General features: G+C 40.8%; 1 protein-coding gene across 1 annotated transcript; it reads left to right on the top strand.

Moving 5' to 3' along the window:
- The first annotated feature begins 1,551 nt into the window (after window positions 1-1,551).
- On the top strand, window positions 1,552-27,858 carry artn (artemin). The gene is made up of 3 exons (XM_028445318.1): window positions 1,552-1,676; window positions 10,639-10,816; window positions 27,023-27,858. Exons 2-3 carry the CDS (start codon window positions 10,642-10,644, stop codon window positions 27,430-27,432), a joined length of 585 nt encoding a protein of 194 aa, XP_028301119.1. The 5' UTR covers window positions 1,552-1,676; window positions 10,639-10,641; the 3' UTR covers window positions 27,433-27,858.

The raw sequence follows: 27,858 nt of genomic DNA on the forward strand, positions 1-27,858 counted from the left end.
CGCGGCCAACCATGCCCGTCTAGCACACTGTTTGGCCCACCTCTTCCAAAGGGACCATCGAGCCGTTGTCACCCTGATTGGCTGACATCCAGCATCACACTCCTGGATTTATAAACTTTATTCAGAAGGAGAAGAGATTCACTGTCCACTCAGAACACCTTGAAATACAATATGTTCAAAGATGATTATAGATTTTTGACCAAATGACGCCAAAAAAAAAAAGTACATACTGCAGCTTTAATGTAATAAAGGCTGCAGCATTTCTCAGACAGACCTGTGTGCTGCTTTCCAACGCTAAAGTAAAGGCGGTTAACCCTGGAGTGAATGACAGTAACTTCAGCCCTGAAGAATCAACCTCCCTGTGCTTTTTGACCACCGTCAGGACTGCTGCGCAGGAACGGTTACACATTTAGTCGTTTCTGACTCTCAAGGCCCTTTGTTGAAGCTGCCATCATGCTCCATCAATGACTTAATAAACTCAATCATGTGTATGTGCGACTAGTGACCACAGAACCCAAAACGTTTACAAGATTGAGGAATTATTCCATTTGGATTTAAACTCAGAATAAACCAGCCATTCACTTCGAATTGAAGTTTAATTCAGAATGGCCTTTTCATTCCGAAGTCAGTGTTTACAAGGTCAGTTTAAAGAGGATTTCATTTTTAATCTGAATTAAAGGGGAATTAAAGCTCTCATGTACTGATAAATGTGGCCACTGTGTTTGGTTACTCTGAAAGCTGTTCACAAAGTGTGGTCATCACAGGTTTCACACAACCAGATTATTTTGGAGTTCATATGAAAAGGGTTTTTTTGTTGTTGTTTTTGTTTAGTTTAGAGTTTAGAGCAGCAGTTCTTAACCTGGTTCGATCAATCGTGTTCGTTTCAGGGGTTCGGCAGTGGTCAAGACACACGGTAAAAATGTGTTACACATGATACATTTCCATGATAAACTAGTTTTTTAAAAAGATAAATCACAATACTGATGTTACATTTTTTTAATGGTAATTTAGATTCAAAAAAAAAAAGTTTTGAACAAATCAATAAAATCAGCCCAGGCTTCAATGTGTCAGAATAAAACATAAATATAATCATATTATATTACGCATGCACACACGCTTTAAACCAACAGGCTTAATCATGACTCCAGGGCTACATCTGGCCTTCAAAGCAAATACACAAAAATTCATCCCAAAGCATATAAATGACAACAAAAATACACAACATGACTCCAAACATATATAATTACAAAAACTACACAAACCACTACAAAAATACACAAGACTCCAGAAAGAAAATAATACTCAAAAAACAGAAAAGATACTAAATGAATCTAAAAACACATAAAATAGCAACAAACCTGCACAAAATAACAAGAAAAGGACAAAAAGTGAAAGTGTTTAATTATATTACACACACACACACACACACACACACACACACACACACACACACACACACACACACACACACACACACACACACACACACACACACACACACACACAGGATCAGTGTGTCTCTGCCACAGAGCTCAGCAGGCAGGACTGAGGACCTCCAGGTCTGGGGGCGGTCGCTGCGGGATCGGATCCATCATCGGAGACGTCTGTGCCGGTGTGCGCTCACCGCGTGCGTCCGTCAGAGCCGATGCGTGTCCGTGCAGGTCATCAGAGAGACGGTAGGACACACACACACACACACACACACACACACACACACACACACACACACACACACACACACACACACACACACACACACACACACACACACTCAGCGGATTTTAGAGATGATCAAAGCCCAAAATGATCGTGTGTGTGCGTGTTTTCCGTTTTCCTCTTCACTTTATTATGATGATAAATAAGTTACAGAGCTGCTGTTAAAGCGTTTGTTAACCCAGGAGAACATATGCAACTTTGTACATAATTAGCAGGAGTGCACACAGATGATTTATTTATTTATTTATTGATTTATTTATTTATTCTCTGGTTCCCAGTAGAGTACCTCTGGTTGCTGCTGAGTTAATTTTAACCTGAAAATGAGTAAAAGCAGCACAACCTGTCTGCTATTTAAAGCATCACTGAGTATAATATAATAGAATATACCTGTATTGATCCCCAGAGGAGAAATTCAATCAATAACAAAAATAAATACCAATATAGGTAATGGAATAGAATAGAATATGAAGCTTTCTAATGAACCACTGAAAACGAAATGTAGAAATATCTGAAAACCAGATGAAATGACTGTATATTAAGCACTTACAACAGTTAGTTGTAAACCACTAAACGTTTTATCATCATCATCATCATCATCATCATCATTACTCTCTTCTGACTGCATTTATCTGCTTCTGAATCAGAAGATGTCACGTATTTCTAAATTATAAACAATGAGTGTTTTACTGATTGTTTATTTGAATTTTACACAATTTCATTGAACGTACCACTGGTGTCCAGGAGGGGATGTTGTTTGTTATTTAATGTTATTTATTTTAAAGGGTTTGTTCATTAAACTGACTGAAGTTTTCAGTACTTGTATGAAAAGCTCTTTTTGTTTGTTTGCCTATGGGGGATTTGAGGCATGTTCTGTGTGTTCACTGGTTTTTACCTGGTTTTTACCTGGTTTTTACCTGGTTTTCCCCTGGTTCCTCTCTGATTTCTACCTGTTTTTTTTGCCAGCTTTCTCCCTGTTTTTTCCTTGGTTCCTTCCTGGTTCCTACCTGGTTTTACTTAGGTTTCTTCCTGTATCACATTTCTGTGTGTTCACTGGTTTTGAAGTCAGATGAGCCTTTCTTTGAAGGGTTAGGGTGTTTTAGCTAAAACACTGGTAGCACAGCCTGGCTCTAACCACACAAACATTGTGTCTACATGTGGATTGTGTTATCAGAAGTTTATTTGATACATCTGTTTTTTCCTGGTTCTTACCTGGTTTTCAACGTGTCCACTAGAACAAGAACAACATTATTAGAACAAGTTAGTCCTACTACGGTAGTTTCATGTAATGTGTTTAACTGTTCTTTGTGGAGTTCTGAATATCTGGTATGAGGACCATGTCTGGGCTATACCTATGAGTCTTTTGTTCTTTACGTGTCCTTTATGAACGCTGTGTGAATCTATAAAGTCTGACATTGTTGTTCCAGTATCAGAAAGTATGGAGGAGTTTATAGCTGAGATAATACACAATATCACAGCAAGGCCACAAACAATGAGGAATTGTCACACTTTTAAAACAATTAAAACAAATTTTCCTGAATTTATGACAAAACAATTGAAAAGCTGCAGTTTTTATTTAACAATAAATGAAGGAAAAATTGCAAACTGAAAAGCAGAATTATATGGTAAATAGTGGTGGGACTCAAATAAAAATATTAATATAATTAGAGCAATTTATTAATCTAAATGAATCGTCTGACACAAGAAGCAACATTTCTCAGTCTAAAGAGATTTTTGTAAATCATAAACCAATGAAAACAATAAATGATCTTAAACAACAAAAGTGAGTTTATTATGTTAATCACTGAGTGCTAACATAATGTGTCAAATGAATAATGAATATTATGATTGCATTGTTCACAAAGAACACATTTTAATTTAACTAAGCTATATTCATGCTTTTCTGGATTTTTTGGTCTGCAAACTTTCTAAAACAAAAATGCTGCTACATGTTTAGCATTAAGGTGCTAGCTGCTACAGGTTAGCATTGAGGTGCTAGCTGCTACAGGTTGGCATTGAGGTGTTAGCTGCTACATGTTTTGCATTGAGGTGCTAGCTGCTACAGGTTAGCATTGAGATGATAGCTGCTACATGTTAGCAGTGAGATGCTAGCTGCTACATGTTTAGCATTGAGGTGCTAGCTGCTACAGGTTAGCATTGAGGTGTTAGCTGCTATATGTTTAGCATTGAGGTGCTAGCTGCTACAGGTTAGCATTGAGATGATAACTGCTACATGTTAGCAGTGAGGTGCTAGCTGCTACATGTTTAGCATTGAGATGTTAGCTGCTACGTGTTAAGCATTGAAGTGTTAGCTGTTACATGTTTAGCATTGAGGTGCTAGCTGTTACATGTTTAGCATTGAGGTGCTAGCTGCTACATGTTTAGTATTGAGGTGTTAGCTGCTGCATGTTTAGCATTGCGGTGCTAGCTTCTACATGTTTAGCATTGAGGTGCTAGCTGCTATATGTTTAGCATTGAGGTGGTAGCGGAGGCTAGTATAGCTCCTGTGATCAGCGAAACTCTTTCTTGCACAATTTGCACACCTTGTCTTTTGTTTTCCATCTAGTGTTTTTTTTAAACTAAAATTAACGCCTACGAAGCACAGCAACGACATCTCCTCTGGTTCTCCTGATTCTAGTTGTAGTCTGTACATCAGTTTTAAGGGTGTACCAGGAACTTGTGCCAAGAGAATGTTCTTTGATGTTTGCAGTGCAAAAACGAAGCAATTTACTGCGTTACTGCATTAATTAATTAATTAATATCAATTAAAATGATAAAGTTCCTGTAATGTTGGTAAAATTATACATATATAATCAAACTCTTTTTGAATGTATTGTTTTTGGTTTTGTTTTCTGCCTTTGACCTACTGAAAATGGGTCAACAACTCAGTTTTAATAAATACACAGCTTTAATAAATCAGAGGAATCAACGATTACAGTTTAACCTTTTATTTGCATAATTCAATAAGAAACGAGAACAATGTGGAGATTAAATTGCGATGAAATGCATTTCTAAACTAATAAAAGTGAGGATTACATGTAGTAAAGTGAATCACTATTCTAAACGAATCTAGACTAACTATTGTAAAATCAAAGAATAAAATAATAAAGCGAGCTCATAAAAGCAAAGACGGAAAGACAGACGGGAGAACGGACAAACATATATGAAATGGTGGATGTGTGAAACATATTGAGGAATTGTGTGTTTGTAGGAATGAGTGTTTGAATGAGGATGTGTTGTAGTTTAAGTGAGTCAATTCTGCTGGTCCAGTGTTCACTGGTCCGTACCTTGAGATGTGGTCCGGGTTGACCTGGAGGCGCTCTAGGTTTGCAGGACCAAAGTTTGTGTAGCAGGAGCTGCTACACGAACGGAAAAAGTGTTTATGGATTATGTGTTTCTATAGACTGTAAAGAAAACAGCCGAGACATCCTCCCGAGGAAGTGTATGGAATCACAGCAGTGCCAAAATTAAAAGGAAATGCATGTGGAAATATAAAGCGAATCAATAATACAAATTTGTAAAGAAAAAGAGAATCAATAATAAAAATGTGGAAATGTAAAGTGAATCAATAATGAAAAAATATACAAATGTAGTATATTCTTTTTCTGTTTTGTCTTTGTCGTTTCCATTTGCGTTTTGACATTGCTTTTACTTCATGACTCAAGCTGTTGGTAAAAGCAATGTCAAATCAATGACTGGTCTTTCTTTCCAGGCTGACTAGTCGATACCTGCTTGCAGTCGCTATGTATTAGCAGGCTCGGGGAGTAACAGATTACAAGTAACAGTGTTACGTAATCAGTATACCAAAAACATGTAACTGTAATCTGTGACAGTATAATAAAAAATGTGTAATCAGATTACAGTTTTTTTGTTTTTGTTTGTAAAAACGTGGATTATTTCGGGGGATTACATTTTTAAAGCAAGCAGAATATGCATCAGTGCAGCAACACACGCATTGAGACACTTCACGGTAGTTCACCGCAACAAAAGAACACGTAAAACAGGCTGTAACAATGTTGTGATGACACAAACATCATGGTCACCGCACGCTTGTCTGGAAATGGACCAATGTGTCCGTGGACTGACTCAGAGCGGCTGGATTTAATTCGTCTGATCACTGAAGAGTTTTCTAAGCAGAGTTGATGGAGCAGTACGTGTGTTTTATGTTTCTGTCACGTCAACAATGTAGTACCGTGGGATTCCTAAACAACAATCTGAAGCACGGCACGTATGGCGTTATATTTGTGCCACAACTCTGCTGTCAGTGCACATCTGAACTTTATCATGACTGTAAATGGTCTGCGTTATAAATATTATCTCTTAATTGGATTAGAACTAAACCAGCGCGCAAAAGACATGTACACATAGTACGTAGTTTACCACCACTAAGTGTGGAGTGAAAGAATAATCCCTTAATTCTGTAAAGCGACTTTGAGTGTCTATGAGAAAGCGCTATATAAAATTGATGCATTATTATTATTATTATTATTATTAATAATTATAGAAGCTGATCTGCAGCGATATTTGAGGAACGCACGCACACACACGCACGCACGCACGCACGCACGCACGCACGCACACACACACACACACACACACACACACACACACACACACACACACAGGTCGAATTGTCATGTTATTCTAGACAGCATTACAGAGCCAGAATTTTGTCATCAAATATGTTGCGATCTCCTCTCTTTCTGCACTTTGTGTTGTGATGACAACATTCAACCATCCACTCATTTACAGTATGCCTGTTTCCTGCCTTTTACTTTTTATTTTACTGATGTTCTTTCTTTTTTCTGATTTATATTTCTTTGTTATCATCACTGTTGTTATTTTAACCTGTAAAGTGTTTCTAGAAAAGCTCTTTTAAATTAAATGTAGAATTTAATATACAGTATAATATATAATTATCTGTATAATTATTATTATATAGAATGATAATCTGTTTGGATTGCACCAATATAGTGAGGCCCCACCAGAATTTCTATACCAAAAACTCCACAGAACGGAGATCTACTGTATCTGAATATACTTATCCAGCTTCATAGTACCTGCCCCATGATTATGATACTAAAAACACACCAACAACAGTATTGTCCAAATTGAACAATAATAATGTTCAGATTGGTTAGATTTTTGTAGCTCCAACTGTTAAAAACGTGTCCCATCTCTGCTTTAAAGGATACTGAAGTCATCATTAACATTACTGGAACATCCCATAGGCTTCTTCACTTGTAAATGAAACCTAGTAGGACTGCTGATCTGCAAAACTGTGCAGAGGAAGTCATTTTTAAAGTGATGTTAAAATATTTACCTGAGCCGTACTGTCGGCTGGTGTCTGATATCAGGTAAGTAACTAAAGGGTGCTGCTGTTGTATGTGTAAGGTGAAGAAGAAACTGGAGCCTCCACAGTTTCCATGTCAAAGTGTTGATGGAAAGCAACGATCAGTTTACCCAGAGGAGCTTTCAGTTTCCAATGTGACACTGTATCACTGCACTGGATAGAAACATATTTAAAGGTGGACTGAGGCTGATCAATGATCAATAATGAGTCACCGCCATCACTCAATAAGCTATGGAAATAACACTATATTTTCTAAACCAGCATGTGTTGCCAGCTTTTCATGACTGCTACTTTTTTTTGGTCAGGCTTTTCCACCTTCACTTTCATTTTCTCAGTCTTGGGCTCGGAAATGTCCAAACTAAGGATCACCTTAGTGTGATCGATCGGTGCCAATTTCGTTTGCATATCAAATCCAATCCAGGACATTCCCGGTTACATCCCATGCCATGGTTGATTTCCCTCAAACCATTGACTTGTCCCAGTTTTTACGAGCTCACTCCCGTTCGTCCCGTTTATTCAGAAATAAACGTCTGTTGCTGCTGACAGAAAAGACCCTGAATGCATCAACACATTTAGCTTAAAAACATGATCTCCGTGGACTGTGAGCTGTCAATCACAACAGTTGCCATAGTTCGGGACCGCGGAGTGCCTCCGAAGTGTCCGGTTCTGGACTTGGTCAGCCTTTTGCGTGTTTCACAGCTGGTTTCACAGCTCGTTCCGAGCCAGAGGGTTGTAACTGGTTCTGGCTCGTGAGAGGCCGAGGGGGCCTGGTCCTTGATCAGCACATGCAGACTTTGTTCTTGTGTTGGTTCACAGCTCGGCTCAGCAGCAGTGGAAACTGGAGGTTTTCTTCTTTTGAATGCGCAAGTTTATTTAAAGTCTAATAAAACAAAATACTGTGATGTTACAAAGAAAATATAAAATTAAATCGTGATATGGTGACTCAGCGACCAGCGCCTACAAATCCAAAGATTCAAATTTTGCGCTTGGCCTTAAACTGGTAATGACAAACTGTATCTGGGTTTAAGCGATTACCATTGGTTGACATTTTTGCGGCAGCCAATCAGATTGCTTAGGGTGATTTGTGGACTTGTTTGTGGGTGTGTTCATGAGTGGATGAAAACTTCTTAGGAAAAGAAATGAGAAAATAACACAGTAACACAGTTACATTCCAACCAAAGCAAGATGAGAGCACAGATCATATTTTTCTGGTCAGTTTAACACTAAACATGATCTGTTACTGGTTAAGAATCATTGTCAACACTTAAACTGTAACTTTACTGTATGTAACCGTATTCTAAGAATTTCCTGGTTTCCTGTGAATAAAAGAGTTATTGACACAGCGTAGGAAAACAATACATTTCAATTTGATCAATATGTTGTTGTTCTCAGCTTGTGAGAGAGAGAAGGGAGGAGGACAAATGGAGATTCACTGTTCCTGTGATTAAAAGGTGTGCCGTAGTATCTGTTACAAGTCACAGACATGTCTCCTTCAACATGCTGCACTTTTAGGAGCTTTTGTGACGTAAGCTGGTTTTACATTTAAATATCTACAAAGCTCTGCATTTGGACATGTTTTATTTTTGTTCTACAAGGAAACTTAAAAGGGACATATCATGCTAAATCCACTTTTTTAGCCCTTAAATGCATTTTGTTGTATATTTAGAGTGCTTAGAAGTACAAAAAAAATCAAATTAATCTCTTCAGGTGCTCCGTTGATATCTTTATATTCTGTTTTGCTCATATTTTTCAATCTGTTTCGATTTTTCTATTCTCTATTACGTTTTTTGAACTATTACATCACAGTATTTGCAGCGGAACTGCCAAATTAGGACATCAACTCCAGGTCCAACACTTCGAGCTATCCGCCATTTTTATTTCTCGCTTTTATTTTGTAGTCAAGCTCCAGGATGCAGAAGTTACGAGAGGACAAGTCAAAATGTTGGGTTGTTGGATGTAGTAACCCACACGCTTCATTACACCGTCTCCCAGCATCAGAACCTTTTCAAAGTGTCTGGTTGAGTTTTATTTTTCACAGAAATGTATCCACATCTGTGGGTAAGGTCATTTTTGTGTGTGCGAAGCACTTCAAGGATGACTGCTTCATCAACCTCCACCAGTATAAAGAAGGATTTGCCGAAAGACTTTGTCTGATTGAGGGTTCAATTCCTTCTTTCTTTGGAGACGACGAACAGAGCACTTCGGTAAGCTGTAAATAACGCTAAAAAGTTTGATGATAAGACGTCCCTGTCATTGTTTTGTTAGCATTAGCAGTTGCACCGTCTTCTGACTTTATATGTTAGCGCTGTGTGCTCGTTTTAGATCCTTGATGATATGGCCTACGTGGTTTAATTTAAGTCTAAAGTTTTCATTAGTCATTTCATTTTGCCGTTTTTGTCTTTGAAAAGACTATTAAAATGCATTTCGTGACGTTAGCTTGGTGCTAGTGTTAGCTCGGTGCTTGTGTTAGCTCACTTGTTGGGGTTCTGCAGGTTCATCATCTTCATTTTCATCTCGCTCCACCGGGTCAGACTCTGGCTGGAACATGTAAAGCTGGATGGACAAGTCTTCTGTTGTTGACATTTTGTAAATAAAGTGTGAATAAAAAGTTAATGCGCCGCTACATAGCCGTATCTCTTCTATCAAAATACAAAAATGGCCGAGCAGGGTGGAGTTGAACCTGGAGAGGGGGCGGGGTATGAAGTGTCTCATTTGCATTTAAAGAGACCACACCAAAACGAGTTGCTCTCAGAAGCACATCAGAAAAGGGGGAGAAAAGGGGTGGAGCTATAATAATGAGGAATTCAGACCCAAGCATTGCAGTTCCGCTTTATATAGACCACAACTGTATGATTTATATGTAAAAAGGAAGGCTTTAAAACCATGATATGTCCCCTTTAAAATTCAGGACAATTGAGTTTAAGATGTTTTGTTAGTTTGTCCTTTAGATTATTATTTGATCATCTACCTCAAACCTTTTGATTTTCTTTATTTGTAAAACCAAAATGCTGTGCATTTAATTTCTGGCAAAGAGCTGAAAACAGGTCTGCAGTGTAACCTGTTAGGAACAGACACAGTATGAGTATATTAATATAAGTAGTTTGGAAAGCAATGCTACAAAACTTTTCATTTATATTTGAGATAACTACCTCTGCAGTTTAAATAACACGTTTGTATTGTTTCACGGGTATTGTTAAGATTGGAACATTTAAGGCGTATGCTGTCATTTTAAAAAAGATTAAAAATCAGGATCGGCCAAAATTGGAATCAGCAGGTCAGGTTTTTTAAAAATCGGTTACCGGTGATCAGCCAGAAATTGATGCACCCCTAGTCTAAACGGTCTTCATGTAGCAGGTTTTAAATTTCTATCTGCTCCCACACACCTGATGTAATGATTGGATGAGGTTACATTGAGTACAGCTCAATCAGACTGGCTCACTGTGATCAGATAGAGGTGGTTATGGAACATTTTTTCAATCACATGTAAATAAACACAGTCCTGTTTACTGATGCATTTTGGGTTAAGTGTTCTATTAAATAATCACTGAACAAAGTTGTGGCTGTGTTGCCAGGTGATGCTGTGGTTTGTGGTATCTTTGCTGACACTGATGGAAGATGGACTCTCTGAAGAGAACATCCAAGGGAGCGACTCCGACCTGCAGCCCGTCCTCCAGCAGTCCTCGTGGTCCTCCCCACCAGAAGACCAGGAAAAGGAGAGCAGCATCCACGCTCAGTGGCCAAACACTCTTGGTTAGTTCATTTTTTTAACTTCATTCTAAGTAGTGATGGATCGATACATCGGCCGGCGGATATTATTGGCCGATTTTGATGTTTTTTACGGGTATCAGCATCAGCCGATGTGGGCTGCTGTGTTCACCGATCCACATTTACAGAGAGCAGAAACATTTTTTATTTGTTCTTGTTCTACATCACCTGTTTTTAATATTTCTTAAATATTTTTTTCTTGTTGTCGTTCTACCTCACCTTTGTTAATTTCAATAAATGATCCTTTTTTTAAAAAATTGAGACTTGTTACATTTGTTCTCATCATTGTGTAATTTTTATGATGTAATTTGAGGGAGCAAAAGTAGTATCAGCTCCAAATACTGGCTCAAGAAAATCGGCAATCCGTATCGGTCATCGGCTAAGGCTGATGGAAAAAAATATCGGTATCGGCATCGGCATTGGCCCTAAAAAATCCAGTCATTAAGTCTGACTTATATTGTTTATTCTTCTGTAAATTGTCACAGCTTAGTGTTTGTTGGGCTTTGTTTTGAATTTTTAAATCTATATTATGCATTGGTCATATAGTGGGATTTTAATGTTTGTCATGTTTGGTGAGGCATAAAGATTGATTGCTGCTTTACAAACATAGGGTGTTAAGTTACTTTTTTGAAATATATACATACAGTCCCCACCAAACACCCAACGTCATTTAGATGTTTTTATTTGCTAAATCTGGTCGTCTGTCTTAGCTTCTATTTAGCATTTTGGATTGTCAAAATTGGTCACATTTTAGCACCAATTAAGTTGTTGAAATTAGGTTATTATTGGACCATCCAACGTAGTCCAATTTGAACCCTTGTTTAGTCATTGAAATGTTTTTTTTACATGGTCCAATTTTAGCTCAATTATAGTTGTTGAAATTGAGTTGCTATTGGGCCATACAACTACGTCAAAATGTTTCCCCACTATAGTTGTTGGGCTTGAGACAGTGTGTGAGAGTGAAAATTTTATCTAGTCGCATCCGTGGGAGTGCATATGGGCGACCTTGTTTTGGACGGAGCAGCTGAGCGCCCCGTCATGTCCCACAGAGTGCACTTCTCTCTCTCTTTCTTTCTCCGTGCTGCGGGTGAGGAGAAGGTAACGGTGCAACGGTGAATGTGCAGAGTATAAACACCAATGTGCTCCTTTGGAGTGCGCGCGGTCCGCGAATGGAGCCAGGCATAATGAGCCCTTCACTGAGAGCGCGCTCACATTGAGGGCAGCAGTGAAAAGGAAAAACGTGCCGAGCTCAGTGATAGATCGTACACGCTCATCAGAATCAGCCTGGAGGGACCAGAACTGTTGGACTATGATGCCAGGCCAAATGTTCAGCTGTGGTTCTCCCAGGCCCAGGGGAAGAGGGTTAGGAGATCCCTCTGAAATTAATTCCATGGGGTGAAGCAATGCAGATGCTAAGTTGGTTATGCTACTATTAAGTTAATTCAAGTACAGCATTTCTGCAAAATAAAAAAAAACAGAACCTGTTGTTATGCTTTGCTGTTATTTAAAACATTTTGTTACGTCTTTTTTTTAAAATTGTATAAAAGGAATGACCTGTTATTTCAGCCACTGCTTGTTGCAGAAAAACTTAATATTGACACTAAAACATTAAAACATTTAGCAAATATATCTTGAGTCATTATCATTCTTCATACAAAACTACGGTACGCTATTCATTAGCATGCATGGCTATGCTGTACACTCTCCCCACCCCCGCTCAAAAAAACAAGGGTGCGACCAAATTCTGTGCTGGTGTGACCAACTGAGAAAGTTAGTTGCACCAGTGCCACCACTGGAAAAGTTAGTGTAGAGCCCTGTGAGTTGTTAATGGATTGTCCAACTTGGTCCAGATTTAGCACATTTGATCCAAGTGTGGCCCAAAAATAATCATTGGAAATAGGACTTTTCAACCATATTTTGCTGGGTGGGTCAGTTCACCTGGCTGAGGGCTGTTTTGTGTGAGAAAGCAAAAAAAAAAAAAAATAAAAAAAAAAATATATATATATATATATATATTGTTAGGCAATAAATGGATAATGGTTCCCACAAACACGACCATGAATATTTTAGTTGGGATTGTATTTACATTTACTACGGTATGTCCATTCATTCAGGATCTAAACGAGAAAGCTCTGAATCTACAGAGAGGGACAGGGCAGAGCACTAAGGCTCCCCAATGCCAAAATCCATGAACAGTATCACTTTCGCAGGAGGTGATCAGTGGGCACGGAGGGAGCAGCTGTATTGTTGGATGTGACATCCAGCAGCATCCAACAGCGCACACAGCACCGCTGCTCCCTCCGTGCCAATAGTTCCAAGAAAATATTTATCAAAACACAAGTCTCAGAAATGACATATTATTTAATTGTAATCATATGCTTCAGTTGTTCTCTATGATAAATTGACTGAATAACACCAACTTTAACCCTTTACTACTTTTAAAGTGTTGAAACCACAAGCAACTTTTTAAAGGTGAGCGTCCTCTGTTTTTCCTCTTCTTTTTCGCTGCTCAGTAACAGATGATGTCACGTCCTGTTGGGGTCAGCAGTGGTTTCTATTGGCTTTTTATTCAGAGGAAAAGCTGCAGCTCATGCTGTGATCGATCTCGTAAGCTGTCTTGGCTGAGGCACTGAGCTTTAAGCTAAGAAGAGTTTGATGAAATGGAAAAAGCCAGAGTAGTCACGGACGGCTTGGGTAAACCAGGTTTAAACCTTAGGCCTGGCTCTTTTAAGAACACTTAAATGTGTATTCCTCCTTTACATATGCCACAGGTTTGTCTTTACAAAAGACATCAGTAGGCTATTTAATGCAGAGCAACCTTTCTGAATGCTCTGCATACAGTGCCTTTCACTAAATGCTCGGCATCCCCTATGTTGTAAATGTTTTGCAAAAAAAAATAAAACAGCACACATTTTTTTAAATTTTTTTCACTATGCACATGCTGTCAAAGGTCAACACTACAAGAAGTGAAATCTTTTAAAGACAGCAATGCATGTTTTGTTATTGCAAATTAAATAAATTAATTTAATTTATTGCATAATTGTGACCATCACCAGCCCTCCCTAAGGAAGCGTAAGAAATACTTTAATAAAGGGAGGATATAAAAAGAGAGGGCAGTGTTACACCTAGCAGAGGGGGAAGGGAACAGGGAAGAGGGAGTCAGGGTAGGAAATGGAAGGGGTTGGGTAAGAGGTGACTGCTTTAGAGGGGAGCGTTAGATGTGATGTTATAGTTGTGCATATTGTGCTTATTGTGTTGTGAATCCATTCAGCCAGTCTGGTGATGACAAGTGTGAAGCTTAGGTATAATGGTTGTGGCCGTGAACAGAGGGAAGGAGTGAGTGGTTATATTTAAAACTGGTATTTGGGATCAACGTGACTAAGGTTAAGCCCAATACGAGTTTATCCCACAGCCCAAGACATGGCAGTGCATCCATGACCAATGTTTGTGCAAGAACCGCTTCTGCGTCACCCCATGGCCCGAGATGCAGCCAGGCCAGCAGAAAGAGTGGGGGCCAAGGAGCCCCAGGCCAGCCCCCACGACTGAGCAGCTCCCCAGACGCCCCCGAGATCCAAAGTCGAGAAGCAGCCTCCGCCCCCCACATACACACCAGAGAAAGCCCCAAGGAGCCGAGGATCCAGCGCACTCCGCCACCGACCCAAATCCCCCAAGGGGAGGGCCCAGAGAGCTTTCCGCCCGAGATCCCAGCAGAGGAGCCGAGGCCCACGCCCAGGATACAGCCAGAGCTGCGCCAAACAGGCAAGCAGTGGGTGCCCGCTGGCAGGCCCAGAGCCAACAGGGATCGGACCCCAGGCCAGAAGGAACCGGAACAAAAGCAACACCGGCAGCAACGACAGCCACAAGGGCGACGCTGTAAGTCGCCCCACCGGCCCCCAGGCCCCCTAGAGCTCCCCAGATCATGCCCTCATCGATGCTGTCAGTGCGATGAGCCTTAGTTATTGTCAAAGTCAGGACCCCCCCTAAGGGCCCCAGCCAGACCGTCATACCAGTATGTGGCACGCACAGCCCTGAGGCGGCAGAGCTGCAGGGCACTGCCCAAGCAGGGGCCACCCCATGCCGCACCCGCAAGCATGCAATGACGCGGTCCATGCCACCCGCCCCAAAAGACCCCCGCAAAGACCGGCCAAGCCGGCAGGCCAAGCCTGCCGGACCCCAAGGGCGAGCCTCCACCCTAGCCCACAAACCAGTCTCCATCCAGCAGGATCGCACAGCCCCAGACGGCGCAGGGACAGCAGTGCCCTAACCCTAACCGCAAGAAGGAGGCACACCAACAGCACACACGTGGTGTGGTATAGCAGCCCCCAGCTAGAGGCACCCGGACCCACCCATCGGCCCGCAGATTGCAGGACAGACACACCAGGCAATTGACAACAACCCCAACCACCGGAACAGCGAGCGCCACCCCCCAGCAAACAGCATCATCCTGAAATGCCATGCAACCCTGCCCAAACCCCCGGCACAGGCTCCATCACCACCCCAGCGTGCCCATCCCCCACACCAACATGGCAGGCCGCCCCAGGCCACACACCACAGGGAATCGCCCCCAAGGCAATCAGGAGACGAGACAAGCACCAAGCCATACCCGAAGGGAAGAGGAACCCCATGCCCTGCAAGGCCGACAGCACCCAGAGAGACCCTGCAAAGAGAGCTCCCAGCAACACCCTCCCACGCCCCCCAGAGGCTCACCACCTGATGTATTTGTGTTCTACACGGTGGCACAGCCATCTACAGAGGGGCCGGGCCCCCACCCAACAGGCCTAAATATGGGAACCCGCCCACCACCCTGTTATGGTATGTCTCCATTCCCCAATGGAGAGGCACTTCCCTATCTCGTGTGTGGTTGTGTGTGTTTAGTGAATGTATGAGGTGCACAACCTTTGTGTATATATGTGTATGTCGTAGCCTCCGGGGGGTGGTGTGTTGAGGTGTGATTAAAATTGGAGGGATTGGTAGGACAAATTGAGATGGGACTACATGGTAGCACAAGCGGCGGTCCCACCCACCCTCGGCCTTGCCATCCAGCCCCCCAAGTGTGAGATATGGGTGTGGTGCACAAAGTGAGTGAGCCAGACCAGCTGGGAGTGAAGTGTCTATGTAGGAGGCCTGTCTGGTGTGAGCCCAGCCCATCCATAGAGTGGGCCACCAGAGAGGGTAGATGGCGCAGTCAAGCACGCAGCACCGCAGGCCTCAGGGAAGCGCCGAGCAGCACAGCCGGAAACCCACCCCACGGCACTCCCCGAACCATGCTGGCCCCAGGGAGCACGGCACAGCAGAGAAGCCCACGCCCGCACCAGGACCAACACAGGCCTGCACGGCCCCACGATACAAAACTGTCCACAGGGAGGCGGCCCCGGTCCCCCCAACGAGAGAGGACGCCATCGACTGCCCAAGCAGGGCCACCCCACCAATCACGGACCGATAAGCAGGCAAACCAAAGTACTCCCAGCCAGGCACCACCACCCCACACGGAGACACGAGACACCCCCCCACACCAGCACAACCCGGAGGACAGCGGGCCTCAGGCCACCAGCCCCACCCCACCCAAGGCAGAGCGGCACCACACTCGACCGCGGCCAGCTACCGAGCAGATGGTAGGAGAGATCGCCCCAAGAGGCCTAACCCAAAGACCCACCCCCGAGACACCCCAGCCCAGGATGTTATTTTGTTTGCGGTTACTGAGGCCTCAGGTTTAGTGTACATGGTCGAGGTCCCTTATATGAATGATTCTCCAAAGCCAAATTTGCCAAGGACAGCAAGGAGGAACATCTTTAACAATGTGGTGACAATGGTGACATACTCAGAGTAAAACTTACCTTGCTTTCTAGAACCGGAAACTCAGTTTGCCTTATTTGAGCCCGACCATACTCAGAGTTTTAACATAACCTCCTTTCTGAAATAGATTTATGGATGTGTGGATGGACGGATTGATGGATGGGACAATCAATGGTTGGATGAAATGATGGGTTGATGGTTAGATGTGTGGATGGATGGATGGATAGATGTTAGATCAATGAATGAATGGATGGATTTATGGATCAATGGATGATTAGATGAATGAATGGGTGAAAGGATGGTTAGATAGAGCAATAGTTGGATGGATGTTTAGATGGATGATGGATTAATGGATGGATGGTTAGATGAACGGATGGATGGATGTTGGATGGATGAATGGATGAATGTTTGTTGGATGAATGGTTAGATTAATGGATGGATTGATGAATGGATGGATGGATGGATGGATGGATGAATGGATGAATGGATGGATGTTTGATAGATTAATGGTTAGATTCATGGATGGATGAATGGGTGGATGGATGAATGGCTGGATGTTGGATGGATCAGAAATATTGCCCATGTTTGATATAAAACTAAAAAATCTAAATCTGCTTATGTGCAAAGGACTGCATTTAGTTTGTTTTTTTTAAATCACATTTTTCTTTTTAAAGGCACACCACAGGCTTTTTGACCTAAAGATTTGACCCGTAGGAGTTATTTTAAATGATTCCTCAGGCCAATATACAGCGCTTGACAGTATCAATGTTCCGAGCGGGGCTTCCCTCTTGAAATACTGACCATGAAAGTTTGGAGAGACGGACCGTCTTTGGCCAGGTCATGTGACACCACACCCCAGCCTGACCGACCCAGCCCTAAAGCCAATCCTTATCCCGAAGTTACAGGTCAACTATTGTCTGCATACACAATCAAAAAACAAGGGAGGCTGGCCCGACTGACTATCTGTTGATTTTTGCGACAGTGCTGCGGCCCTTGGGGCCACGAGGGGCTCTTGACGTGAAAGTTACCGGTCTAGCTCCCCTAGTGGCCAAAAGTTACACAGTGTGCCTTTAAATTGCATTGTTGAACTAATTCTGCACAATAATTTACTAAAATACCACACAATACAGTATGTAAAGAGAATTTAGAAACATGTGGCTGTGAAGCAATCAATATTTTTGACATATTGATTAAAAAATGCCCTAAGTCTTGTTTGAAAGTTCAAGTACAAATAAAAATAGTATAAACATTTTATTATAAAGCAAATGAAGATGGAGACTTCGACTTTTATCATGATATTGTATTTTGAGTTTGTCTTTGAAATGTCGATTTTATTCTCAATTTTTCAACTTTAATCTCAACATTATATTTCAACTTTATTCTCAAAATTTGAACTTTAATCTCCACATTTCGACTTTTTTCTTGATTTGGCCAAAATGTGTTTTCTCCATCAAAATTGGCCCTAATCCTCTTATTATAACTTATTATCTCTGTGTTACAGTCATTTCCACTTGAACATTTGAGCAGTTTGCAGCTACTATAGTGAAGTCTGATACAGTTACACAACTACTTTACTCAAAGTTAATACATCTGCAGCAAAATGGAGGATTTTTCTCTACAGGTGTTTTTTTTTGCCTCCACCAGTAAAGGCAGGCATACACTGTGTAATTTTTGGCCCATTTTGAGCTGATTTTCGACTCGTGCAACTATTTTGTGGGATCGTGCGAGTCTCTGCTAGATCGTGTGTCGTGCATCGTGTAGTACACGTGGGGTCACGAAAAGCGATTAACACCTCACGACCAGCTCCCGATCAGCAATCGTCGGTCGTAAGGATTTCAAACATGTTTGAAATCCTCGTGAGCTCCTCGTGAGGGTATCGCACAGTGCCACGGACCGGCTTACCGTAAACACTCACACTGCGCATGCACAAACATCGTAGGACTGCTGTAAAATTGACAGACTGTAGTGGCCATGTCTGTCCAGCCAGTTCCTGGTCCAACACATCGCCGTCTTTTCTTTTTTAAAGCTCTTTTTGCTGAGATTTGCGAGTGTCTCGCCACTTCCGGGTTTTTCTTCTTCGTCTGTTTTAATGGCGACGCTTCAGTGTTCTTCTTCTTCTTCTAATATGTACGTTGCATTTCCAGAAACAAGACCCCAACGTGTCGTGTATGAACGTACAGTGTGAGCAGTCAGATTGTGTCAGAGTGTCGGTCCGTACAGTGTCAGAACATGAATCGTGAGCTGCGCACATTCGGGCTCTGCGTCTGAGTCGGAGCTGGAGCTGAGTGCAACGATTGAAAAAATCGCACAGTGTATCCCAGTCTTAACAGACGTAAACTTGTTAATGGAGCTTGAACATCAGCCTAATGAAGTTGCTCACTTGCAAGCCATTCTGCAGTCAGAGAGGGAAGCTTTTTTGGCTGAAAAGTTAGCATAAATATACAAAATGAAAGAAAACACACACACACATATATACCCTATGGGGCGGATTCACCAAGTTTTGAAATAAAGGGTGGAAATCCAGTTGCTGTTTTGAAAAAATAATCAGTTATTGTCATGCAGTGATAATAATCCTCAAATCATCCATCATTGGAGGACCTGTGTGTGTGTGTGTGTGCGTGCGTGTGTGTGTGCATACATTTATGCTCACCAGTCCATTCCATGTGTACCTGCCTGCCACTTTCACTAAACTAAAGGACCTCACATTCTTATAAAGGGTAGGTGTAGCCAGGATTGTCAGTAGGAGGAGTTTCCACCTTATGATGTAATATTGGGAGAAATATCCAACTCGCCCGTTTGGAGCTGACTTTTTACAAAACATGGAATAACAGGGGAGGGAGGAAACCCAACTTTTTTTTTTACTTTGACCCTCTGAATGAAGCTAAATTAATGTAGATCAATGTAACAAAACCAGTGTCGGCGTCATGGGGGGCATTCACGGGCAGTGCCCCCGCAGTTGACGTACTGTGTCCCCCACTCTTCCCACTACAGGGGGGGCTTTTTATTAATCAAAGATATCTCATTGACTATCGCAACTGACTGTGTCCATTCACTGACAGCGGACGGGAGTCTGCTCCATAGATATAATATACTGTGGTGTATTTGTTTTACATTTGTGCTATTGAACGTACCCTCGAGCTGTTGTTAGGATCAGCCAATAGAATGTGTATATGTCTATGGCCTGCTCTGTTGATTTACGTGACGTCACTCACATTACTGGTTCACAACAAAGTTAGAACGCTTAAATTCAGATGGAGAGAAGGAAGCCTGAGAATCTGCCGTCTGAAATAATCAAAATGCCCATATTTTGTGGAGGTTACGGCTGCTCCAATCGTTCTAACTGAGAAAAGGAAAAGAGATTTAATGAGTCCCAAAGATTGTCGTTCACAAAGGTGAGAAATGTAAAAAGCTCACAGAACAACGCCGTAAAAAGTGGATTTTAAACCTACTTCTGTGGTCAGGAGGAACAGAGTCTGCTGATGCTGTAGCAACCACTTCGTCAGAGGTATGTTAGTTAGCTAACTTTGTTTTTGTGGCTGTGTTTAAATAGCATTAGGAATCTGTGTACCCTTCGTTCTTATAAACAGTGTGGTTATTTTGTTTTTGTGATTTAAAACCAAAACAGAAAAACCAGATAAACAGCGTTTTTCTGTTTATTTATTTATTTATTTTTTAACTTGTTCTGTTTGTGTGATATTTATGGAGAAATTTGAGCGAGAACTGAAGTCCGCTGCAACTGGTTTCCCTCCTCATGTCCTGGACCGGGTCTCCTCACACAATAGGACTGTTTAGGATTTATTTCCTGCTCTAGTTTTCATTCAGTCTGTGGATGTTTTAGCTCGCAAAAAGTAGCTCACACTGTAGCTTTGTTTCGCTTTGATGTTACGGTCCAAAGTGTATCAAAAATAAACTGGTGACTGGCTATTAACTCTGAGGCTGGTCTGAGGAACAACAGATGTTCGAACTTCTACCATTTGACACTTTTGCAAAAAAACTTACAGCTTTTTTTAAGGTAGTAAAAACAAATATTTTGCACGTTATAAATACCGCTAACAGCAGCTGTCAACACACACGGAAGTTGATCATAAGAAACGCGGGGCACCTGTAGATAGTCATGACACCACCTCTGATTCTACACATGTGCATGTTTTACGTAACATCCTTATTTATGTTTTGATTTATTCATGTATTAATAACGTTTCAATTCACCGATAATGTGACTTATGCGTTGCTTCTTTTTATATTCGGACCGGGAGCAAAAGTCCGCCCAGTCATTAGTTTATCTGGATTCTATTTGGACCTTAACACTGATTGGTGAAGTTGGCAGATATTCACAGATTCAGACTTCCAGCATCAATAACTCTTTAACGAAACGTCAACGACACACAAATTACACCTCTGCCATCAGTGTGAGATGGACAACATTAAACATTTTTTATCAAACGCAGCTGAATAAAAGTCTGTCTGTCGGTCGTTCTGTGGTGAGATTAAAACATGAAGCTCTCGTCTTAGTTTCCTTTAAATATCAAAATATCACACAAACAGAATCAGATTTAAAATTAAAACAGAAAAATGCAGCGGTTTTTGGTTTTTCCATTTTTCTGTTTCTGGTTTTAAATTAATAAAACCAAAAAAACGAAACTGTTTTTTCAATTTGGTTTTTAAACAAAATAACCAAAGAGCGAAAGGTACACGGATTCATTAGGTTGTCGTTAAATGCTCATTTACTATTATTTACCTTCTTTCTTTCACCCCTGCTGCACACTGTGCACATAAAGCTGAACACCCTAATGCTATTTCACTACATGTCATAAAGTACTATTCAGTAGTAGTACAGTATATATGTATGTGACGAACAAACCGGTTGTATCCCTGACTGTCAGGCTAACATGGTTGTTAAGATGTTTAGCATGTTTGTTTACATTATAGCCGTTACTGCTGAGGAGGTTGTGGACCCACCCGCTCAGAAAAGGGGATGAGTGTTTTTATTCCCCCGCAGTTTTCTGAATCCCCCCCCCATTAATACTGCCTGGTGCCGACTCTGAGCAAAACCATTATAAAGTCAATTTGTCATAATTTTGCCCCTTGAACGTCAAATCTTCTCCACAAAATTACTTCTGCTGACAGTAAGAGGGTTTTAACTGTATTTTCTCCAAATAACTTCAGTTCTGCTCAACATTCTCTTCTCCCTGAGTCTGGGACAGACTTCTCCTGTAAATGTCCCTGGATTCCAAAAACTTTGTGTAGTCACATGACATTTTCAGCATTAGTTGTAATGTGAAATGGTATAATTACATGAAATAAGGCAAAACCCAAGTGGCATGTTTAAACCTGGCTGAATACTTAACTGAGGTTGGCTCGGATCTTTGCCTGGGGAATAATTCTGTACATTTTTCTGCCGTACGTCTCCTTATTATTACAAGTTTTCTTTTTGTAAACATCAAGACATGAACTAACAAGCACGTGTGCTGCTGTGAACATTCAGCTGAGCTAACAGCCTGTCTCCAGGCTAAGGATTAGTGTGCAGTGATGAGTTTAGTGTATGGAAAGCTATGTATGATACTGTATATATTAGGTTTCTAAAAATCACTGGTCGCTTCACTGTTAATCATCAATGTTTAAACCCGTAAAAACACACTTGTTTTTGTATAATGAATTAATAGCTGCTTTTACTGCATACAGACATATATTCAAATTGAATTTTTTTTAAATTTTTTATTTAAAAAGACAACAGTGTTTTTATCACCGCAAATTGAAAAAGCCATTAAAAACAAAAATGAAAACATGTCCACACAATACGGCTGGGCGATAAATCGTGATTCAAGATATATTGAGTTTTCTAATTTGGCGATAAAGAAAATTACAATATTGCCTGTATCAATATGTTTTTATGTTATAGCTTAAATTGTAATGAAATACTCGTTTTAGGAGTCGCTACTCTTGCTACTTCTCAGAACAGCAAGAATATTGTATTTCTGTTGTCCCATTGTGCATTTTCTTTCCTTTTTTGTGTATTTGTGTTGTTGTTTTGTGTATTTTTCTGTTAATTTGTGTTTTTGTAGTAATTATTGTCCCACAAATAATTGCCAATAAACGATGGTATTGTCAATTTTTTTAGACCAAATTAATCACTAATGTAATGATAAATGCAAGTACACCCTTTCAAATGCAATCAACTTGTATTCCTCATTAGTATTTTTTACCATTGTAATTGGAACAAATAAAACACAATTAAAATAAAATGGACTCTCAGTCTCTGTTAGCAAAAAACTGCACTTTAATAAATATCACAAACAAAAACAATAAAATAGACCCTCTCTGATAAAAAAAAAAAAAAAAAAAAAAAAAAAAAAAACACCTCAAATGCAAAACCACACACAACCAAAGCAATAAATAAAATGGTTTATCAAGTCTCTCTCAAAAAACAAAATTGCACTTGCAATAAATATGAAACATTGAGGCACAGAGGTATATAGTTGTACATTCCTTAACAGGTAACACTTCCAATCCAGTTAGAACCTTTGTAAACAAAACTGCTAGAGGCCCCGCCTCCCCGTTTCATTCTGTTCCGTTTTCATTCAGTCTTAAACATACAGAATGGACCATATATTTTCTAGTGAACCCTCTTTTCATCCAGCCTGTTTGGAGGCAAAAGATGAGGAAAACAAAATACTTAGACTTAACTTGGTTGCTAGCCCCGCTCGGCATCCCCACTTCTGCTTCCGATTACACCGCTTATGTCTCCTCCACTGGCGGACACCGCGGGTAACTGAGAAATTATTAGAACTGACCAGTGTTGGGAACGTTACTTTAAAAAATAATTAGTTATAGTTACTCACTACTTGTTCAAAAAAGTAACTGAGTTAGTAACTAAATTACTCTATAATAAAAGTAACTCATTACCAAGGAAAGTAACTATTTGCGTTACTATTAAAAAAAAAAAAGTTGCTATATGTCAAAGAATTCACATTTTTTAGATGCGTGTGCCGTGAGGTGCTTCATTAAATTTGAGTTGCTTACAACAGATGTGGACAAAGTCTCCTTTCCTGGATATAATGAACACTTCACATACACGTTCTTGCCTTTGACCACAATTAATTTAAAGTAGTGTTTGTATCGTCACCTTAAAAATGACAACTTTTCATCAAACTGCTCCACACTCACCATCTCTGCTGCTTCATTCAATCTGCTGTGTGTGTGTGTGTGTGTGTGTGTGTGTGTGGCGTGTGCTGGCACGTCGCCTTAGCCAATCATAATCGCTCACCTTGTTTTTCACCCGCCTCCTCACAACAGCTGAGTCAGAAGCCGGGGATACTTTCAGATAACAGTTTATTCAATCACTGCATGTAACGCACCGCATTTAACGTTCAGTAACGATAACGGCTTTGTAACGGCGTAAAAAGTAATTCGTTAGATTACCCCGTTACTGGAAAAACAAACGCCGTTATTTTAAACACCGTTATTCCAAACACTGGAACTGACTGAGTTATCTGCTGTTTTATATCCATTGCTAACACTAGCCTCTGCCACCGACAGGCGCGACGCCAAATTCGCACGCATATGGCAAAATATCGAGGCCGGCAAACTTACCGAGTTCTTTTTATTTACCGTCCGGTTAATTGATTTAGCGACTATCGGCCCAGGCCTACTCCTGCTTAAGGCCTCGCTTTGCATCTGGCTCCAAAATAAAATGCCGTTCTTCAGCATTTGTTTAATGCTGCAGTCAAATCTGAAAGTACAAAAAACAGAGTCCGTAGCTAAAATATTTCATTCAAAACACATTAATAATGAGATTTCTGTGCTGTGCAGGAGATTAAAACCACATTGGAAACTTTTAGGAATAATCCTCTTTCCATCCATTTCCACCCCATGGTGCTCAAAAGTTTTCATTACAGTTTTACAAAATGAATTAAAAAAAAAAATTCCTTAATATAATGTACATAATATACAAATATTTTAAAGGTCCTGTATTATGCTATTTTGCATCCATCTCTATTTCCTCTAAGAAACCCAACGACATAGTATTTGAGGTTTATTTTCTCAAACTCGCCTGTTTTCCAGAGTTTTAGCCCTCTAAAAAGTGACATTCTGAGCAGTTCTAAAAACAGGCTGTTTTGGGGCCTACTTATGCATATTCATAACTAGGCGTGTCTGTAGACGCTGACTCCACACAACAGCGGATCACTAGTGATTTTCTTTTTCTATCCACACACTCTTGTTATTGTTTTCAGCCAAAAAACTGCACATTACAGTAAAACACATGGCTATTTAAGTGGCTATTGTGACTATTGTAATTGTGAGTCAGACAAACACTGTTTCAGGGTGTGTGTGCGACAGCAGCAGCGGAGTCAGTCAGCTCAGTCAGCTGCTTCAAAAACTCACCGGAGATGCTACGTCGTTTTCTTGTCAGTCTGTCCACTACTTTTTACAGATGTAGCGAACTCACCCCCTACACAGGAATAGTCCATTCAAAGTGATAATCTACTGTTTTGTCAAACCACTGCGTCGCATTGGGTCACAAACACGTCAGATCAAGTCAAAGGAGATACGAGCTGATATAACGGGTATTAAAAATGGAACTGCTCTGGGTGCTACACCGTTGCTACACACTGCCCCTCAGGAAGGGGTTCAATGCATAGAACATATTTTGTGTATGTAGCTTTACATATATGACAATAGAGTATAATGCATATTCTATATTAAACCGGTGTGTTTGTTCTAGCTGTAGGGTAGTTTGAGAGGGAGGAGCTCACATTCTTTAGGGTAGGAGGAGCCAGAATTGTCAGGAAGAGGAGTTCAAGCGTCAAGTAACGAGAAAAATCCAACTCGCCCTTTTGGAGCTGACCTTTTACAAAATGTGGAATAACAAGGGAGTGAGGAAACAGAACTTTTTCAACTTTGACCCTCTGAATGAGGCTAAAGGAATGTATACCACTGTAGCAGAACCATTATAAAGTTCATTTTTCATAATACCGCCCCTTTAAGTGCCATAGAAAACAGTGACTGTACAAAATATATATGAATTAATTTGTCGTTTTTTTAAAAATACAAGTTCGCTCGAGTCATGTGATCATCGTGCGCAATTCTTCTTCACAAGGTGAAGCAACACTGCACCCAGCAGTTTATGTATGGGACTGCAGCAAAAATTAAGCAGAAAGCGGCCGCCGGCCTGATTTTATCATGAATTTACAACATTAAACATCAATGCAAATTTTTGTAGTCAACATTATCAATTATGTTATTTATCATTTTTGCATTATTATATATGTTACACACATTGTTGTTGGCGTGAATCTCGAGACGTCTATATATTTAAGTCTATTTTTAGAATAAAAATGAAGTAAGGTGACCTTATGAACGACTCAAACATGTCATTACATCTGCAGACTGTGTCGCTGCAGCAGAAATGTGTCCCAGTGGCGGCTGGTGCATTTTTCTCCAGGGGGGGCTATGACTCCAAAATATACAGAACCCATAAACAAGCAAGAACAAATGTAGTATATACTGTATAATGGAGTGAGTTGGTGTGCATCAGGGTTATTATATTTTTTGAAATGTAATTGGTTTTTATTTAAATTTTGTTTTTCAGATTTTTTTGTTTGTATTTTTATTTTTAGTTAGTTTAACAAGTAATTAAATACAAACAAGGGTGACAAAGGAAGTGATAAATGAACAAATGATAATTTAAAACCTAATTTACAAAATATAGACATATTCAGTCTTTGAAATCATCAAATTTAGTTTGTTCTTAGTTTGTTCATGTTTCTTTGCCTTTTCTAAAAAGTGCTTTAAATGGGTCATTCCTGTCTTTATCCATGTTGGGTTAATCCTGACTTTTGAAAAAGGAGGCAGGAAAAGGAAAAATATTCAATATATTTTTCTCCATTTTGCTTCTTTTTCTGTCGTTCCACGGCTTCACCTTTCAATCAGCCACTTTATGACGCACCACTGTGACGTCAGCCCCTCCCATGGTGGGAGGTGGTGTTGTGTAACTGAGGGCTGAATTCAACTCTGCGCCCAGACACACTCCATTGACTCGTATTGAAGAGGAGTTACTGCGCATGTACAACTTTTAATGAGAGTGGACGGTAAAGATTAGTGCGCCCCAAAGCGTAAACACATCACCAATGAGGCATAGATGAACGAAACAACTTTACTCATCATCATTATCTATATAATATTTATTTTGAATATCTAAACACAGGTATAAGTTTGTTTCTTAGTATATTTAATTCATTATTATTTTTATTTATTTTTTCTTATGTCTAACACAAACTAACTTGTTGAGTGGTGGGGCGGTGCCTTAGCGCCCTCTACTGGCCAGCCACCACTGATGTGTCCACAAGTGAGACTCCCCATAATAAGGACACTTTGTTTTGTGTTCCCTTCTCTTGGCAGAGGACTGGTTGCTGATACCGGAGGAAGAAAACGTGCACGGTCGATGGAGGCGTTTCCCTCGTGACCCTCCCCCATCGAGAACATCAAAGAAGAGCCGCAAAAAGGCCAAGGGTGTCCATGACTGTCGCTTAGAGAAAAAGGAAATGCGTGTGCGAGATCTGGGCTTTGGCTATGATTCTGATGAAATCATTCTTTTTAAGTACTGTGTGGGCAAATGTCGCAGTCAGCGCACCAACTACGACCTGGCCCTTCAGACTCTAATGGATGGTGGAACCATCTCCAGGAGGAGGGTGAGCAGTCATCCCTGCTGTCGGCCCACGCGCTTTGAGACCGTTTCCTTCATGGACAGCCAGACCAGCTGGCAGACCATTAAGTGGCTCTCTGCAGCTGACTGCAGCTGTGTGGGATGACTGGTCCCACTGGTGGCTGTCGTGGATCAGCTGGTTTGAAGCAGGCCTGTGAACAAACCTTGGCTCTAAGGTTTGTCAGCTGGAGCTCTCCCCTCCCTCTGAGAGCAGCTCATTGTGCATCAAACAACTTCACACAACGCTTGATGGCAACAAGAGGCTTCGAGGACATCAACAACTCCTCACCTTGATGAAGAAGGTGCTTCTGTAGAAAAAAGTTGGACTTTTACAAACATAACAAACACATTTACCAGCCAAGGTCTTTTTCAGAGATGCATTTGAACAAGGGTTTCTATTTTAAGATGCATTGAAGGGTGTGCAGTCCGCAGGGAGAAGCTAACCTCAAGCAGCCATAACATTAGGAGCACCGCTGCTCTTTGTGGAGTCATCAGTGAGCTTGATGAGAAATGTACAACTGTAAGGACTTGA

The sequence above is a fragment of the Gouania willdenowi genome, chromosome 4 (genome assembly GCF_900634775.1).
Source record: "Gouania willdenowi chromosome 4, fGouWil2.1, whole genome shotgun sequence".
NCBI lineage: Eukaryota > Metazoa > Chordata > Actinopteri > Blenniiformes > Gobiesocidae > Gouania > Gouania willdenowi.